The sequence below is a fragment of the Nothobranchius furzeri genome, chromosome 5 (genome assembly GCF_043380555.1).
Source record: "Nothobranchius furzeri strain GRZ-AD chromosome 5, NfurGRZ-RIMD1, whole genome shotgun sequence".
NCBI lineage: Eukaryota > Metazoa > Chordata > Actinopteri > Cyprinodontiformes > Nothobranchiidae > Nothobranchius > Nothobranchius furzeri.
This window is the reverse complement of record NC_091745.1, coordinates 82,642,114-82,659,731: the sequence shown is the minus strand read 5'-3', so window position 1 is coordinate 82,659,731 and position 17,618 is coordinate 82,642,114. Positions and strand designations below refer to the sequence as shown.

The 17,618-nt window shown below is 47.6% G+C and overlaps 2 protein-coding genes across 2 annotated transcripts in view; both read right to left on the bottom strand.

Moving 5' to 3' along the window:
- Nucleotides 1-17,618, bottom strand: part of kif13a (kinesin family member 13A) — a 218,133-nt gene that overhangs the window by 155,759 nt on the left and 44,756 nt on the right. The gene's annotated exons all lie outside the window — the stretch shown is intronic.
- Nucleotides 640-1,347, bottom strand: LOC139069908 (uncharacterized). The gene is made up of 2 exons (XM_070551294.1): nucleotides 1,175-1,347; nucleotides 640-1,123 (listed from the first exon to the last, which is right to left on the bottom strand). The coding sequence occupies exons 1-2, from the start codon at nucleotides 1,345-1,347 to the stop codon at nucleotides 640-642; spliced, it is 657 nt and encodes a 218-aa protein (XP_070407395.1).

Genomic DNA, 17,618 nt, shown 5'->3' with positions numbered 1-17,618 from the left:
ATGACATTTTGTAAGTGGTCACAATTAAAAATCTGTCAATAAAATACGAAAGGTATTCAGCAAGAAAATGTATGAATGTTATTATTGTTGTTGAACCTTTAATATCCAATTGACAATAGTGTAGCATTAAGGAGTAGCTACATATGTAACAAATGATCAATAAGATGTGATGATTCCATTTAAATATGAAATATCAACCTGATTGATTTTTGAATGTTTAATCAGAAGATTATCTTTACTTTTACTTCTTCAGGGACCACAAGCACACTTCATATTAATTCAGGCAGTCAAGAAAATAGTTTATAAAAATGAATTTATTTCTATTTGCCTAAACTAATGATGATACAATATAAGGTATGAATGATGACGTAATGTAATGGATATGAAGTGAATTCAAGTGATGTGTGGAATGCTGGAATGGAAGCTAGCAAAAACTTTGTAAAATATCTGAGAGAGTTCGTGGAGTCTGGTTTGTAGAAGAATTTGGCTGTTTGTTTGGTAAACTAGAGATTTGTTTATAAAACCATCTGATGCAATCTGTTGAGTCTACGATACCCTTTGTGTAGAGATCCCCGTTCAGATCCAGGGGGTCACGAGGTTTGGATGGACATGGACCTCGAGGTACCAGGAACTCGTTGATCAGCTCCGATACCACCCGTCTAGTCTTGAGATATCTCCAGGCCACGACAGGAAGTTGGAATACTTGTTTGCATCTAAGGCTGTTTGTTGGCTCCTGAGAGTGTCGTGTTGTCTGATATCACCCATAGCATTGTATCGAGGCTTTGTCATGGTCTGCGTCAGCCCCCTTCCTTTATGTTCCTCCTGGTGTCCTCCATCCCTCTCTAGATTCCCTCTTGTGTCCCTTTGTTCCCCCAGCTCCCCTTGTGCTCTCTTAAGCCCCATTCCCACCTGTACCGGGTCGGCCCGGGCCGGGTAGCGTAGGTTGTTTACATATCTGGGTGGCCTGGAATTTTCCCGGGCCAACCAAGGCTCATTCTCGGCCCTCTTCCCGAGGGGTACTGCTTCAGGCCGACCAGGGCCAACACACCCACTGCTGACAAGAAATTCACACCTTCCATTAGAGCAAGCCTCTGATTGGTGGGTAGAGTCAGCCCATTCACACCTTCCATTAGAGCAAGCCTCTGATTGGTGGGTAGAGTCAGCCCATTCACACCTTCCATTAGAGCAAGCCTCTGATTGGTGGGTAGAATCAGCCCACATGGGCTTAAGACAAGGATGTGTGGAAACAACCGGGCCAGACTGGGGCCGACTGGGGCTACCCGGCCCGGGCCGACCCGGTACAGATGGGAATGGGGCTTTAGCGCCCTCATGTGTCCTTGTCTGCATCCCTGTTATGTGTCTTATGTTGTAGCCCTTTGGCGCCCTCTTGTGTCCTTTTTCTGTGTCAGTTTCTGTGTGTCAGTTTGTGTGTCAGTCTTGTGTCTGATGTTATCTTTTACTGTTTCCTCCCAGGTCAGCTCCAGCCTCGTTGTCCCCAGCTCAGTGTGTGTGTATGTACCATGTCCTCCTCCAGCTAGTTTGTGTTAGTTCTTCCCTTAGTCTTTAGGTTTAGTTTTGTGTTTTACATAGTGTTAGGTTTATCTGCCCTCCACTGGTTCTCTTCCCCATCCAGATAATTGTTGTCACCTGCCTTCCCTCCAGCCTCACTCCACACACCTGCTTCCTGTTTCCCTAATTGCTCCTCCCTGTCTATATAAGCCCTCCTTGTCTCTGTGTTCTTGTCGGTCCATTGTTGCTTGTCAGCGTTATTTGTTCTGTCAGTCTGCTCGTCCCTCTTGTGCTTTTGACTCCCTGGATTTTTGGATTTTGGCTCCCTGCCGTTTGGATTTATTTTTGTTCTTCCTCCAAATAAAGGATTTTACTTACAATTCCACTCCTGCCTCTTGTCATCCTGGGTTCTGCATCTTGGGTCCTAACCTCCTGCTCCCTAAACGTGACAGGCTTTGACTTGATTTCAAAGGAGGAGATTGTTTTAAAATGCTTTTTTTCCTGAATTGGTCATTTTGAGAGTCAACAAGAAAATGAATTAATCAGGAAGTAATTCCTGTTTTATTAAAATCACATTTATTGCATCTTCAAAAAATAAAATAACTGAGCCTTACTCCGGAGTGTCGTTGAAACTTGTTTACTGAACCGTCTATTCAGAACATGTACAGAACATCAGCATCCATTTGTTACTTACTACTACCGGACACACTCTTCTTCTACTGTTCTTACAACATTATGTAACACAGAGCCTATACTGCCTCTCCTGGCCTTACCATTGTAACAACACCTCTTCTATTTCTTTCAGAAGAATAACAGGAACCTGAGATGTATGTATCTGTGAATAAGAACTATTATGCGTACTCAGATATTTATATGAACAACTAATTCCTCGCGATACCACATCTCCTCCCCCTTTAAGTCCAACTCCACCGTGATCTACAAAATAATAATTTATCTAAAGAATGCTTAACAAACAAGCAACACGTAATCATGGTAACCATCCAACCTAACATATATTCACTTATATCAGAACACTGTGTTGCTCTATTCCTGGAAGATCTCACACTATCTAACAAAGTCCTTTAAAGTCTCTGGTGGACGTCTCTCTCGCTGAGAACGTCGCAACACGGGTGACACGGAGGAGTCTCCGGAGCATCAGGCAACTCCGATGCCGTAGGTTGTGGCGATGTCCCGGCTGGCCAAAAGCACTCAGGCACTGCTTCTTGGTCCTGCAATGGCTCCACCTCCCTGTCCACTGTACTGGGCCACTCTTGCTCTCACCTGATCCACGTGCCGCTTCATAGTTTGACCTGATCCAATGGTAACAATGTAAGACACTGGACCCGATGCTCTCACAATGACTGCAGGAATCCACTTCGGGCCATAGGAGTAGTTTCTGATGAAGACCTGGTCTCCTGGTGTGAAACTCCTCAGTCTTTTCTTGGTGTCATGATTTTCTTTCTGTTTCAATTGTTTGTGCTGCACTTTATTTTTTACATCAGGCATGAGCAGGTCCAAAACTGATCTGAGTCTCCGTGACATCATCAACTCTGCTGGTGATAAACCAGTAGTGGCGTGCGGCGTGATGCGATAACTGAATAGAAATCGAGACAGTCTGGTTTGCAAGGTATCACCTTTGACTTTCTTCATCCCCTCCTTAAAGGTCTGTACCGCCCTCTCAGCCAGCCCATTTGAAGAAGGGTGGAAAGGAGCAGATCTCACATGGTCAATTCCATTCTGTTTCATGAATGACTCAAATTCAGCACTGGTGAAACATGTTCCGTTGTCTGAAACTAACATTTTAGGTAGCCCAAACACACTGAAACTCTGGCGCAGTTTCTCTACAGTCACCTGCGATGTCGAGGATTTCACAGGGTACACGTCCATCCACTTGGAATGAGCATCCACAATGATTAGAAACATCTCCCCGAGGAAAGGCCCTGCATAGTCCACATGGATTCTGGACCATGGGGACTCCGGCCACTCCCACGGGTGCAATGGTGCGGTCGGTGGTGACTTATGGTGTTTCTGACACTCTTCACATGCCTGCACTTCTCTTTCAATGCTCTCATCCATCCCTGGCCACCATACATAAGACCTAGCCAAGCCTTTCATCTTCGACATACCTGTATGAGTCTGGTGCAGGAGTTTCAATATTTTGTCTCTGCCTTTGGTGGGAATAATTACTCTGGCTCCCCAGAGCACGCAACCATCCCTCACACTCAGTTCCAGCTTCCTCTGTCGATACGGTTTTAAACCGGCATCGGTCTGAACTGGCCAACCCTTTAAGGTGTACTCGTGTACTTGCGACAACACTACATCCTTCGCTGTCCATCGTTTGATCTGTGCAGTGTCCACCAAAGTGTCATCCAGTACATCCATCATTAAAACCTGCTCAGCCATTTCTTGCTCAGATGTTGAGTCTGGTACCGGCAACCGGCTGAGCGCATCCGTGTTTTCATGGTGTTTACCTGGCTTGTACTTGATGTTGTACTCGTAAGCACTCAATGTCACGGCCCATCGTTGTACTCTTGGTGAGCCCATCTGAGGTATAGGCTTCTTTTCATTGAACAGTGAGATTAGAGGCTTATGATCTGTGTAAATCGTGAAAACTCGGCCATACAAGTATTTGTGAAATTTCTTGATGCCAAATATCACCGCTAAGCCTTCTTTGTCCAGCTGAGAATACTTCCTTTCAGCAGGAGAGAGTGTGCGTGACATGAACCCCAAAGGTCTCTCACTTCCATCCTCCATCTTATGTGACAATACGGCACCTACGCCGTATGGGGATGCATCACAGGAGAGAACCAACTCCCGGTCAGCAGAATAATGAACTAACACCTCTGCTGAGTTCAACAGGTTCTTGGATTTCTGAAAGGCTTCCTCTTGTCTCTTTTGCCATGTCCACCGTACCTCGTGTCTCAAAAGTTCATGTAAGGGTGCCAGTAGGGTTGCCAGGTTTGGAAGGAACTTGTTATAGTAATTTAGCAACCCTAAGTATGCTTTCAGTTCAGTGACATTTGTGGGGTTAGGTGCATCCCTGATGGCTTTAACTTTCTTTTCCACTGGGTGGAGCCCCTGAGCATCCACTATGTGCCCCAAGTACTCCACTTCCTCTTGCATGAAAACACACTTGCACCTCTTTAACCTCAACCCAGCCTCCTCCAACCGGGTCAACACCTCATCCAGGTTTTTTAGATGGCTTATCTCATCCACTCCAGTCACTAAGATGTCATCTAAATACACAGCTACCTGTGGTATCCCCTTCAAGAGACTTTCCATGGTCCTCTGGAATATTGCTGGAGCAGAGGCCACTCCAAAAGGCAATCTGTTGTACGTGAACAGCCCCCTAGGTGTGTTTACTGTCACGTATTTTTTCGATTCGTCATCCAAGAGGATTTGCTGGTAAGTGTGGCTCATGTCTAATTTTGAGAACTGCTTACCCCCGGACAGTGTGGCAAACAAGTCCTCCATTCTGGGTAGGGGATACTGCTCCAGGGAAGCCACTGTATTTACAGTAAGCTTGTAATCTCCACACAGTCTTATTTTCCCCGTGGGCTTCAGAATTGGCACTACTGGTGCCACCCATTCAGCATATTTTACTGGCGAGATGATGCCTTCTTTCAAAAGTCGATCTATTTCCTCGTTGACTTTTGCTCGCATAGCATAGGGAACAGAACGTGGACGGAAAAAACGTGGAGTGGCATCACCTTTCACATGAATCACAGCTTTCATGCCTTTCAGGGTGCCCAGCTCCTCTTTGAATACAGCCTCATGCTCATTTAACACCTGCTGAAGTGTTTTTCCCATTGTTTGGACTCTGTGCAGCTTTCTGTGGTTACGACTGTTTTTTACTTCATTCCAGTCCAATTTAATTTCCTCAAGCCAAGCGCGACCTAGCAAGTTGGGGCCGTCGCCTCCGACCACCACCAGAGGCAGATGTTTTTTCTGCTTCTTGTAATTTACACTGACTCGTGTTGCACCAATTACCTTAACAGGATCCCCTGTATAAGTTTCCAGCTTGATTTTGATGGGCTGCAGGCTAAGGGGCTTAGTGTTTTTCCCGTTTCTCTGAATGTTGCTTCGTTCATGATGGTTAGGCAACACCCGGTGTCTATTTCAAAGTTCACCCTTTTTCCATCAATTTGCATATCTACAGTGTAGGGGTCTACTTTCCTCAAGTGTACCACACTGCCACGCCCTAACTTGTACACTTTTCTTTTGTGCTCTTGACTGCACTTAACACAGTTCATCGTGAACGACTCATCCTCAGAGCTGTCAGTTTGGCCGTTATCTTTTTCCTCGCCCACTTTGTGAGTACGGTAGTGTGAACTCTGCTTTCTGTCTTTCTTTACATATGTCGATGTATACTTTTTCTGGTTCAGTTTTGTCTTGCTTCTACAAGCTCTGGCTATGTGTCCCACTTTACCACAAGCATGGCATTTTTCTTGTTTGTACTTACAGTCTGCCGCTGTGTGCTTAGTTCCTGTGCAACGATAACACTCCTTGCGTCCTCCTGTAAAGGTACGACTCTCCTGTTGTCCTTTGCTGAGGTTAAAACATTTTGCTGTCGCCCCTGAGGTTTGCAGATCCTGTGCATTTTTATTTGCAGTCTCCATGGCTACTGCAATTGACAGGGCCTTGTCAAACGTAAGATCTACTTCTGACAAGAGACGTCTCTGAATTCGGTCATCTTTAATTCCGCACACGATCCTGTCTCAACATTTGTTGTAACGTGTTGCCATAGTTACAATCCTGCGCCAGGCGACGCAGCTCCGCTACGTATTCCATGACCGTTTCATCCGGCTTGCGGGAGCGAGAGTCAAATTTGTACCTTTGCACAATTTCACTGGGCTTTGAGTCAAAGTGATTTTTCATCAGCAGTACCAGCTCTTGGAAGGTCTTGTCTTTGGGTTTGGCCGGGCTGAGAAGGTTTCGCATCAAGCTGTACGTCGCTGCTCCGACGACACTTATTAAGATCGCTCTTTGTTTTTCTCCATCGTCGATCTCGTTAGCTGCGAAAAACTGCTCGAGTATTTCCGTATACTCATCCCAAGTCTGACTCTTTGGGTCGAACGCTACTAGCGTACCAATTGTAGCCATTTCTGCTTCGAGGTTACTGGCTTCTATTACCAGCCGACAAACTTTTGCATTCAGTCTAGCCAAACCTGTAGCGGGCTCCGTCACTTTTTTTTTTCTTCAGACCGGTCGAACCAAACTCCTTCCCCCTAAGCGTCCTCGTCGCCAAAAAGATGTTGCATCTTCAAAAAATAAAATAACTGAGCCTTACTCCGGAGTGTCGTTGAAACTTGTTTACTGAACCGTCTATTCAGAACATGTACAGAACATCAGCATCCATTTGTTACTTACTACTACCGGACACACTCTTCTTCTACTGTTCTTACAACATTATGTAACACAGAGCCTATACTGCCTCTCCTGGCCTTACCATTGTAACAACACCTCTTCTATTTCTTTCAGAAGAATAACAGGAACCTGAGATGTATGTATCTGTGAATAAGAACTATTATGCGTACTCAGATATTTATATGAACAACTAATTCCTCGCGATACCACAACATTGTTGATAAATTTGGCAAATCAGAATTAGACAAGTTTGAAGGCTTTTTCAAAATATACCTCAGAAGTCACTCCTTCCTTGTGTGAATGAGAATGTTTTAAAACTTATGTGACATGGATGTTCATTAATAATGATCTTATTATAATGTGTATGAGTATACTGATAGATTAACTTGTTTAAGCAAAACATCTGATCATGTGTAGGTTAGATCTGAAGTGGATCATTGCAGGAACAATATTCATGTTAAAGCCATCATTGATTAAAGCACAGATTATTGAAACTTTTGATTTTTGTTCATTCAACACATTTATTTAAACTTATAAGTGGTAAAGTCACGTAGGGACTTTGAGGTGGGTGCACTTTATTTAGAGTGAGGATGCAGCAGTCTCGCATGAGGCCTTTGTCACGCCCTGTCCTGTCTACTCTTAGGTTTTGTCTGTTCTCCGTTAATTGCTCCCACCTGCCTCTTGTTTCCCAATCACCATAGCTCCCGCTCCTCTTGTATTTAAACCCCTTCTGTTCTGTGTTCCCTGTCGTGTCATTGTTTCAGTGTTCCAGCGTGTGTTTCCAATAAATCGATGTTAGAAGTCCTCACCTGCCTGCCTGTTTTCCTCCCCGCGTGTGGATCCTTGCCTCACCTCACCTCAGCTCACCTCGCCACACGCTCGTGACAGAATGACACGACCTCCTGAAGGGTCCAGCGGGGAGATCCTCCCATGGAAGTATTTATTCCAGTTCTTCTCCGCCGACTATCGACCGGCTTCTCCTTCCCCAGCTCCAGCTCCACCTTGCCGCAGACGGCGTCCCCGACCTTCTGCCTCGGCGTTCCTCGCCGCCCTTCCGGAACCGGACGGGAGGTTGGAGGGAGAGATGCTCCGGGATCGCTCCAGCTTCGAGGGCACGAGGCTGGCTTTCTGCTCCCCCGGGGTTGGTCCACGGCGTGGGGAGAGACGCCGGAATCCACCGCAGCCCTGCGCTTCAGGACGGAGCTGCGAGCCCACCGCTGGCCGTGCTCGGCGAGCCAGTTCGGACACGCCCCCGGTCAGACCAGCTGTCCCGTCTCCGGCCGAATCGGCATCTGCAGGAGGAGGAGCTGCGCTCGCAGCCCTGTGGGCGGAGCACGCCAGTCTACAGGTTGAAACAGCCCAGGTTCGTCAGACCATCGAACTCCAAGTCCTCCAGCTAGATGATCTGCTCGCTGAACTCCGCGGGCTCCAGCTGGACGATCTGCTCGCTAAGCTCCAGCTGGACCACCTGCTCGCTGAGCTCCAGCTGGACGAACTGTTCGCGGCTCCGGCTGAACCAGCTGTCCCGCCTCCGGTCCACTCGGCTCCTCTGTCATCTGTGGGAGGTGGAGCCACACCCACAATCCAGCCAACTGAACTGGCCAGTCAACGGGCTGAGCTGGTCCGGCTTCAACAGAGCGCCCATTCTAATCAGCTCCGACTCGACGCTCTGCGCTCCCTGTCTTCAGCACTAGCACTGCTCGTTCACTCAAGGCCTGTTCCAGGGGGGGTCCAGAAGCAGACGGTGCAGGCCCAGAAGCAGACGGTTCCGGTTCCGGCCCAGAAGCAGACAATGCGGGCCCAGAAGCAGACGGTACCAGCCCAGAAGCAGATGGGTCCGGTGCAGGCCCAGAAGCAGACGTTACCAGCCCAGAGATCGGCGGATCGGGGACCGGCGGTCCAGAAGCCAGAGGACCAGAAGCGGATGAAAGTCAACACCGCCTCCATTCCAAGGGTCGACGCCTCCATTCCAAGGGTCGACGCCTCCATTCCAAGGGTCGACGCCTCCATTCCAAGGGTCGACGGCTCCATTCCAAGGGTCGACGCCTCCAATCCTGAAGTTGGCTCGTCTGATGATGTCGCCGCCTCCACTCCTGAAGTCGGCTCGTCTGATGACGTCGCCGCCTCCACTCCTGAAGTCGGCTCGTCTGATGACGTCGCCGCCTCCACTCCTGAAGTCGGCTCGTCTGATGAAGTCGCCGCCTCCACTCCTGAAGTCGGCTCTTCCGATGACGTCGCCGCCTCCACTCCTGAAGTCGGCTCGTCCGATGACGTCGCCGCCTCCACTCCTGAAGTCGGCTCGTCCGATGACGTCGCGTCTGGTCTGACGTCTCCTCCGTGTCCGGTTCTGATGGTGACTCTGAAGGTCGCTCCGGTCCAGCCTGCAGGGACTTTGTCGCCGGTCCTGCCTGTGTCCCCGGCCCAGCCTGCAGGGCTCCTCTACCGCAGGCGCCGCCCTCCCAGGGCCCGTCGCCTCCTCTTCTGCCCCAGGCGCAGGCCCCCAAGGGTCCGTCCCCATCTCCTCATCTGCCCCTGGCACAGGCCTCCAAGGGCCTGTCCTCGCCTCCTCATCTGCCCCAGGCGCTGGCCTCCAAGGGACTGTCGCCTCCTCATCTGCCCCAGACGCAGGCCCCCTAGGGTTCGTCCTCGTCTCCTCATCTGCCCCAGGCGCCGGCCTCCAAGGGCCCGTCGCCTCCTCATCTGCCCCAGGCGCCGGCCTCCAAGGGCCCGTCGCCTCCTCATCTGCAGCAGGCGCCGACCTCCAAGGGCCCGTCGCCTCCTCATCTGCAGCAGGCGCAGGCCTCCTGACTCTGCTGATCCCTGCCGCCTCTCCTGTGGTCCCTCGGTTCCTCTGGGCCCTCCCTCCGGGTCCCCCTCCTCCCGCCCTGCTCCTTGTTCCTGTGGGCGTCTGGGATCCGCCCTTTGAGTGGGGGGTACTGTCACGCCCTGTCCTGTCTACTCTTAGGTTTTGTCTGTTCTCCGTTAATTGCTCCCACCTGCCTCTTGTTTCCCAATCACCATAGCTCCCGCTCCTCTTGTATTTAAACCCCTTCTGTTCTGTGTTCCCTGTCGTGTCATTGTTTCAGTGTTCCAGCGTGTGTTTCCAATAAATCGATGTTAGAAGTCCTCACCTGCCTGCCTGTTTTCCTCCCCGCGTGTGGATCCTTGCCTCACCTCACCTCAGCTCACCTCGCCACACGCTCGTGACAGCCTTGTGCAAAGGTGTTAGGGCTTCTTTGGCTAGTTGCACGTCGTACACTGGTTTTTCTTCCTTGGAGGCCAGACATATGGTGTTTTTATGTCTGAAAATGAAAGGTTACTTTCTGGTCAATTTGTTAATGAAACTTTGACCACTGGTACGTTACAGTAGAAATAGGTAATTTGGGTATGCCAGCCAACACTTACCAATAATTTGACACAGAAGCTAACATTTTGTTTATAAAAATCTGTTTTATACTATATTTCTACATCTAATGATTATACACAATAACTGTAGATAAATGAATATTCAAGGTAATTTTAATAAAGACAATAACCAACTCTGATGAAACATGACACCATTAAGAGTCTAATTGAGGAAATTAGAAAATAATGTGATGTCTGGGACAATAAGAATAATAAGAACAATAATCTGGCTCAATAGTGATGTTTGATTTATTAACAAATTAATCTTAAACCCTCCAACACCAATATGCAGGTCTCTGCACCTGTGGTGAGTGTTCCTGGGGATGTGGCTGCCTGTCGAAGTCGGCTCGACGCAGCTGTCGAGTAGAATTAGACTTCTGAGGTATCCAAAGATAGTAGCCCTTTTAGAATACGACTCGGCTGGTCAAGGGATACATTCTGGTTATCTGCTGGTGGCTCATGGGTTGCTTTGCATCAGATGAAGTCGATGCAGGTTAAAACAAATAATGGCTGTTTGGTCCTGAAAAGGGTCACGGTGATATGCCACTAAATGTGTTCTATTGTGAGATCTGCTGGATTTCACAATAGATGGTGTTTAGCATTTTGGCTGGAACTGAATTATAGAGGGAGTGACTCCTTCTTTTAAGGGTCTGTGTTGGACCAATCAGAGGCCAGAAAATGTAGGAGGCGTTAATAAAGTTCCTTGACATTACATCTGTCGTAAGAAGCTTATTAGACAATGTTTCTCATACTATGTGAAATCTAAATATGATATAACTGTCATTGTTAATATACTAATATTAATATGTGACATAACTGATAATAAAATCATTATTAAATCATGAAGTAGATTTGTTTGGTGTATTTAAGATCTGGAATAATGCATTTTAACAATAAACTGTTATTTTAATTCATCATTGCTGTTAAGCAGTCATGTCTTTTTGAATTCACTTTAGATGAAACGTTCATCTGTCTATGATTGTAATTAATCTGTAAAGGAGAAAAATCATTGTATAAAACAGAATATGATTTTTTTTATTGAGGATAAAAAGTTCTGTCTTCTGAAGGAGACTTGTGACTTTCAGGCACACATAAACAGGAATTTGTTATGGCTGTTCCTCCCGGTGGCAAGGCTGCATGTGGAGAGATAGTTATAAGCACAGCGTTTGTTTTGGCGTAGAGAAGCACACAGTTTCCCGGGCTAAGTGAAAATGGCTGTGGACAGTGTCATGACCCTTGCATTCCATGGATTTCTTACGCTACAGAAGCTTATGTGTGACCCAACGGCTTATTTACTCCCAGTATTATTCCAGAAGTACTGTGGTGTCTTTCATGCATTCTATCTTGGTTATATGTTTCGAAGCTTCCAATAATTTTCAACAACTAGGCATCAAATTAATTCTTTTTCAACAACATTTTGATGGATGTTTCCAAAGATTAATGGTAAAATGACACATTGCCACTTTAAAAGATTAAACTGATACAAGAGACAGATTCATTACACCTTTGGCGTAGATTTGCTCTTGACATTGGTGGGGACTTAAAAATCATTACATTAAAAATGTCTATTCTCAGCAACACAGTTTGACCTACATCCATCCACCAGGGGACATGGGGACCCAGTATAAACAGACTGGTGTGGTGTGGCACTCAACACCTTGATCATCGCCAGTATCATCACCTGACTTTGCGGATGCTGTTGCTATTAGGTGTACAGACTATTTCAGCGGGAACTTATTTTAGGCATCAAAGGCTGTACACAGTTCAGTCCATCGATTCGGCTTGGGACGAACAGCAGTCAGCTTTAATGCAACAGCTGAAGGAAGACAGTGGCGGTACGTTGTCTGGTGACTGCAGATCTGACAGCCCTGGTCACTGCGCAAAATATGGTTCCTACACATTCATAGAGAAGAGGATAAACAAGGACATTGATGTACAGCTTGTGCAGGTATGCAGACAAATATATATTTCATACAAACGTATGTGGTAGTGAATTTAACCGTTTTGTGTTATGTGTGTTTTTTCTTCTATTACTTTAGAGTTCTGAGGTTCCAAACAGTTCCTGGTGTGAGCTTGAGGGGCTGAAGCGGCGCATCAGGCTCTTCTCAGATAATTCAATTCAATTTTTTCAATTCAAAAATACTTTATTAATCCCAGAGGGAAACTGATTGCTGTAGTAACTCAGAATAATAATAATAATCAAGTCATCAAAGAGTTATCGTATATTACAATGGCTGTTGGCAGGAAGGATCTCCAGTAGCGGTCAGTGTTGCAGCCAAACTGAAGAAGCCTCTGACTGAAGACACTCTTCCATTGACGGACAGTCTTGTGAAGAGAATGCTCAGGGTTGTCCATCATTTTCTTGATTCTCTGGAGGATCCTTCTTTGCATTATCTCCTCCAGTGGTTCCACAGTCGTCCCCAGAACAGAACCAGCCTTTGTTATTAGGCTGTTGAGCCTTTTCAGGTCCCTGCTTCTGATGCTGCTACCCCAACAGACGATGGCTGAAGAGATTACACTCTCAACAACAGACTTGTAGAAGATCTGCAGCATCTTGCTACAGACATTGAAGGACCTAAGCATCCTCAAGAAGTGCAGTCTGCTGTGTCTCTTCTTGTAAACAGCTTCACTGTTCTTTCTCCAGTCCAGTCTGTTGTCCAGCTGAACTCCAAGGTATTTGTATTCCTCAACCACCTCCACTTCTTCTCCCATGATGGAAACAGTGTTTGACTCCACCCTGTTTCTTCTGAAGTCTAAAATCATCTCCTTTGTTTTGTTCACGTTCAAGGTCAGATGATTGTTTCCACACCATGCCACAAAGCGCTCCACCAGCTCTCTGTACTCAGCTTCCTGTCCATCTCTGATACACCCGACAACTGCAGAGTCATCTGAGTATTTCTGTAGATGACAGGTCTCTGATTTGTACTGGAAGTCTGAGGTGTACAGGGTGAAAAGGAATGGTGAGAGTACAGTCCTGTCATGTTCTGTGTCCCTTTGTTCCCCAGCCCCTTCCTGTTCCCACTTCAGGCTCTCCTCTTGTGTCCTTCTAGTCACTCCCTGGATTCCCTAGTTGTCTTTAGATTAGTCCTCCTCACCCATCTGGTTATTAGTGGTTTATTTTTGCCCTTTGTCTTTTAGGTTTAGTTAGATCCATGTTTTATAGGTTAATGTTTATCTGCCCTTCTGCCAAGCTCTTTCCCTGCCCATTTAGTTAATTGATTCCACCAGTTTCTCATCAGCTCACACTCCTCACACCTGTCACCTGTTTCCCTGATTACCTCCCTCTGTGTTTATAAGCCTTGTCTTGTCACTCTGTGTTTGTTGGTTCAATGTCTTAGGTCAGCGTTGTTTTGTCTCTAGTCTCTAGTCTTTAGGTCTCTGCTCAGAAGGTGAGCTTTTGGTTTTTTGGTCTGAGTTTAGTTATGAGTTTTGACTTTCTCCCCTTGGATTTTTGGTCATCTTCCTAAATAAATGATTTTACTTTTTCAACCGCTCCTGCCTGTGTGTTCTGGATTTTCTGCACATTGGGTCCAAACCTCCTGCTCTCCACGTGACAAAATGAACCAACCAACCCTGGACCCAGCAGGATCTACAGCTACACCAAGACCACAGCACCCGGACAGATCCGTGTCAGTCTGGACGTTTGCCAAGGAGCTGCTACGGACATTCAGCCATAAAAGGTCTCCCCCCAGCTGGGCGGAGCTCCAGGACAAGTCCCTCTTCGTTGGCACCTGGCTGGCTGTGTGTCCTCTGGGGTTGGTCCTCGTCGTAGGGAACATTTCCTGGCATCCTCCCCAGAAACCTCGTCCCCGCCGTCTGCGGTTCCGCCTCCAGTGACTCCGTTCCAGCCAGTACACGAGGCTCCGGTCCGGCCCGTCCACGAGGTTCCGGTCCGGCCCGTCCACGAGGTTTTGGTCCGGCCCGTCCACGAGGTTTTGGTCCAGCCCTTCCCAGAGTCAACGCCCCCAGTCCCAGGGTCGACGCCCCCAGTCCCCGAGTGGACGCCCCCAGTCCCCGAGTGGACGCCCCCAGTCCCCGAGTGGACGCCCCCAGGCCCTGAGTGGACGCCCCCAGTCCCCGGGTCAACGCCTGCAGTGTCTTCTTCCCCACCAGAGTCTTCGTCCCCACACTCTCCAGAGCCCCATGTGTCCCCTCTTAGTCGTCCTCCTCTGAAGTCCCCTCTCAGTCATCCCCCTCCAGGGTCTCCATACCCCAGACTTCCCTGTTCCCGGCTCCTGTCTCCCCGTCGCCGGCCCCCCAGGCTTCCCTGTTCCCGGGTCCTGTCTCCCCGTCACCGGTCCCCCAGGCTTCCCTGTTCCTGGCTCCTGTCTCCCCGTCGCCGGCCTTCAAGTCTCCCCTTGTCCCTCCTCGCCCACCCTTGTGGGTTGTTTTTGGTTTGGTCCCTCCTCTCCCGCCCTGTGGATTCTCGTGGCCTGGAGCCCGCAGGTACGGTGTGTGTCACTCACACTGGTTAATCCAACTGAGAGCCATTTCTTTAGCAACTGACAAATCACTACATCATTCCCATTCCTAATGTCCTGAAGAACGGTCCGGAACGCAGGCAGAGTGTTTAGCTAACCTGCAGGAAATGTCAACGACAGTTATCCAGAAAGAAGCTAAGGTTTACCAGAGATGTTTCTGAGGTGTTCGCTAGGAACTTTTAAGATTTACAAAGTCAAGAAGGGGGTCTGAAAAGCTGTTAGAAATAGCGTCAAAGTCGCTAAGTTGGCAACACTGTGGGAGGAGTGCTTCATTTGCAACTCAGGGCAGCGCAAGAGGGAGGAGCAAATAATCGGCTTGCTTTGTTTTTATAATTGTTCAAAACTCAGATTGTAATTGGGATTAAAATTCGATTAATTGAGCAGCCCTACTATTTCTCTATTTCAGATTGCTGCTGGCTGCTCTTCGCTACAACAGCAATGGCAACAGAGACATGGCCAGAACCAAGGCCGGTGTGGACAGATATGCAGCGCGCTATCCACGCTTTAAAAAAGGTGGATGGTCTGTGCAGCCTAAGATAAACCGACTTATGGTAAATGTTTTTTTTGTTTGTTTAGTAAATATTCAGTTTATATATAACTGATTCTTATATTTTGATTACAGAGGATGCCACAGCACCACTCAGCAGGCAGCAGGAAACCTACAACAAGAACCCTCAGCTACTGAGCTCCTCAGTAACTACAATCAGGGCTGCAGATCCTGGAGCCTGGCAGCTCTGTGTGACAGAGTAGAAAACAACAAGGCTGTTGGGCAGCTCATCAGGAAGTCAAGGTTTTCAAAACAGGTAGATTTTAAATTCAATGTATTGACCTAAGTTTATTTATTTATTTTGGATAATTTGCAGAGTCGAGTAAAATTTCCAAATGTACTTTTAGAACTTGTTACGGTCTCTGTAAGTTTGCTCCAGCCCTCCGGTCATGCTACTGCTTTCTCCCATTTCCCTGCCATTCAGCCCCAGTCACAGCTCCAGTTCCACCACTCCTCCTCCCAGCAGGTTCATCACCAGAGCGAGAGCCACACCTAGGAGCAGCAGCAGCGGTGCTACTTCACCCAATCAGCAATCAGCCTTCACCTTGGGCATAATTAAGCAGAGCCATTCAGGGAGACACGGACCGAATCTGGTGATCTCCTTAGCTGTGACTGTTTGAATTTTAGTAATTGATCTTGACTGTAGATCTTTAGTTTGTAATTTGTAGTTTAGTTTGTTTATAGTTATTGAATTGTGGGCCATTATTATTTTTTTGGTTTGGTTTTGGTTTGCTTATCAGTTTTCATATTTAAATTTAGGTTAGTGTGTTTACACTCCCTCATTTAACAAGAGGGAGTTGTTTTAACATTTGGTATAAACTTGTGTATATATATATATATAAACCTTTTGTAAAATAAAACATTCATACCATCACTAAACACCTCATTATTTTACACTCACTGCTTTTTTTCACTATAGATAAACCCACCTTTTATTTTCTCATTTCACTCTGATGTACTTACACACACACAGCTAGACTGCCAGTGGGGTTGTAAAAAGAAACTTTACAATTTGTAAAAACTTTGTCAGTAAGATAATGTTTTGCAATGACCAATATCAGGAATGGCATAATTTAATGTTTGTTTCAAGTCAGTGGATTACAAGCAGCAAATACTAACATTTTCCAGTTGGTTTATGTACAAAGTAATATTTTCTGAGCCACACTAGTCCAGACTAGGCCACTGGAAGCCTTTGTAGTGTCCAGCTTCATCTGGAAAGGCTGCTCTGATGGTGGTCACCACACAAGATGGCAGAGGTTTGCGGATGTCTCGCCCAATGATGCCATGTGTCCATCAGATCATCTGTCTATAAGCAACATAAAGATACTGTATGCAAAATGAAGAAGTGGAATTGTCAGCAATGTCACAGATTTGTCTTTTATTGTCGTCGTCTTCCTCCGCTTATCCGGGTCCGGGTCGCGGGGGCAGCATCCCAACTAGGGAGCTCCAGACCGTCCTCTCCCCAGCCTTCTCCACCAGCTCCTCTAGCAGGACCCCAAGGCGTTCCCGGACCAGAATGGAGATGTAACATCTCCAACGTGTCCTGGGTCGACCCGGGGGCCTCCTGCCGGCAGGACATGCCCGAAACACCTCCCCGGGGAGGCGTCCAGGAGGCATCCTGACCAGATGCCCAAACCACCTCAACTGACTCCTTTCGATCCGGGGGAGCAGCGGTTCTACTCTGAGTCCCTACCGAATGTCCGAGCTCCTCACCCTATCTCTAAGGCTGAGCCCGGCCACCCTACAGAGGAAACTCATTTCGGCCGCTTGTATCCGCGATCTCGTTCTTTCGATCACTACCCAAAGCTCATGACCATAGGTGAGGATTGGGACGTAGATCGACCGGTAAATCGAGAGCCTGGCTTTCTGGCTCAGCTCCCTCTTCACCACGACAGATCGGCTCAGCGTCCGCATCACTGCAGACACCGAACCAATCCGCCTGTTGATCTCCCAATCCCTCCTACCCTCACTCGTGAACAAGACCCCGAGATACTTAAACTCCTCCACTTGAGGTAGGACCTCTACCCCGACCCGGAGTTGGCAAGCCACCCTTTTCCGGTCGAGAACCATGGTCTCAGATTTGGAGGTGCTGATCCTCATCCCAGCCGCTTCACACTCGACCGCGAACCTACCCAGCAAGAGCTGAAAGTCAGAGCTGGATGAAACTAGGAGGACCACATCATCCGCAAAAAGCAGAGACAAGATTCTCCTGCCACCAAACTCGACACACTCCACACCACGGCTGCGCCTAGAAATTCTGTCCATAAAGGTAATGAACAGAACCGGTGACAAAGGGCAGCCCTGGGGGA

What these genes read in the sequence shown, in the direction of transcription:
- LOC139069908 (XM_070551294.1), bottom strand. Translation starts at nt 1,347, where the DNA reads ATGCAGACAAGGACACATGAGGGCGCTAAAGCCCCATTCCCATCTGTA. An exon ending in GAGGCTTGCTCTAATGGAAG is followed by an intron (nt 1,124 to 1,174) that starts GTGTGAATGGGC and finishes CTCTAATGGAAG; the next exon opens with GTGTGAATGGGCTGACTCTA.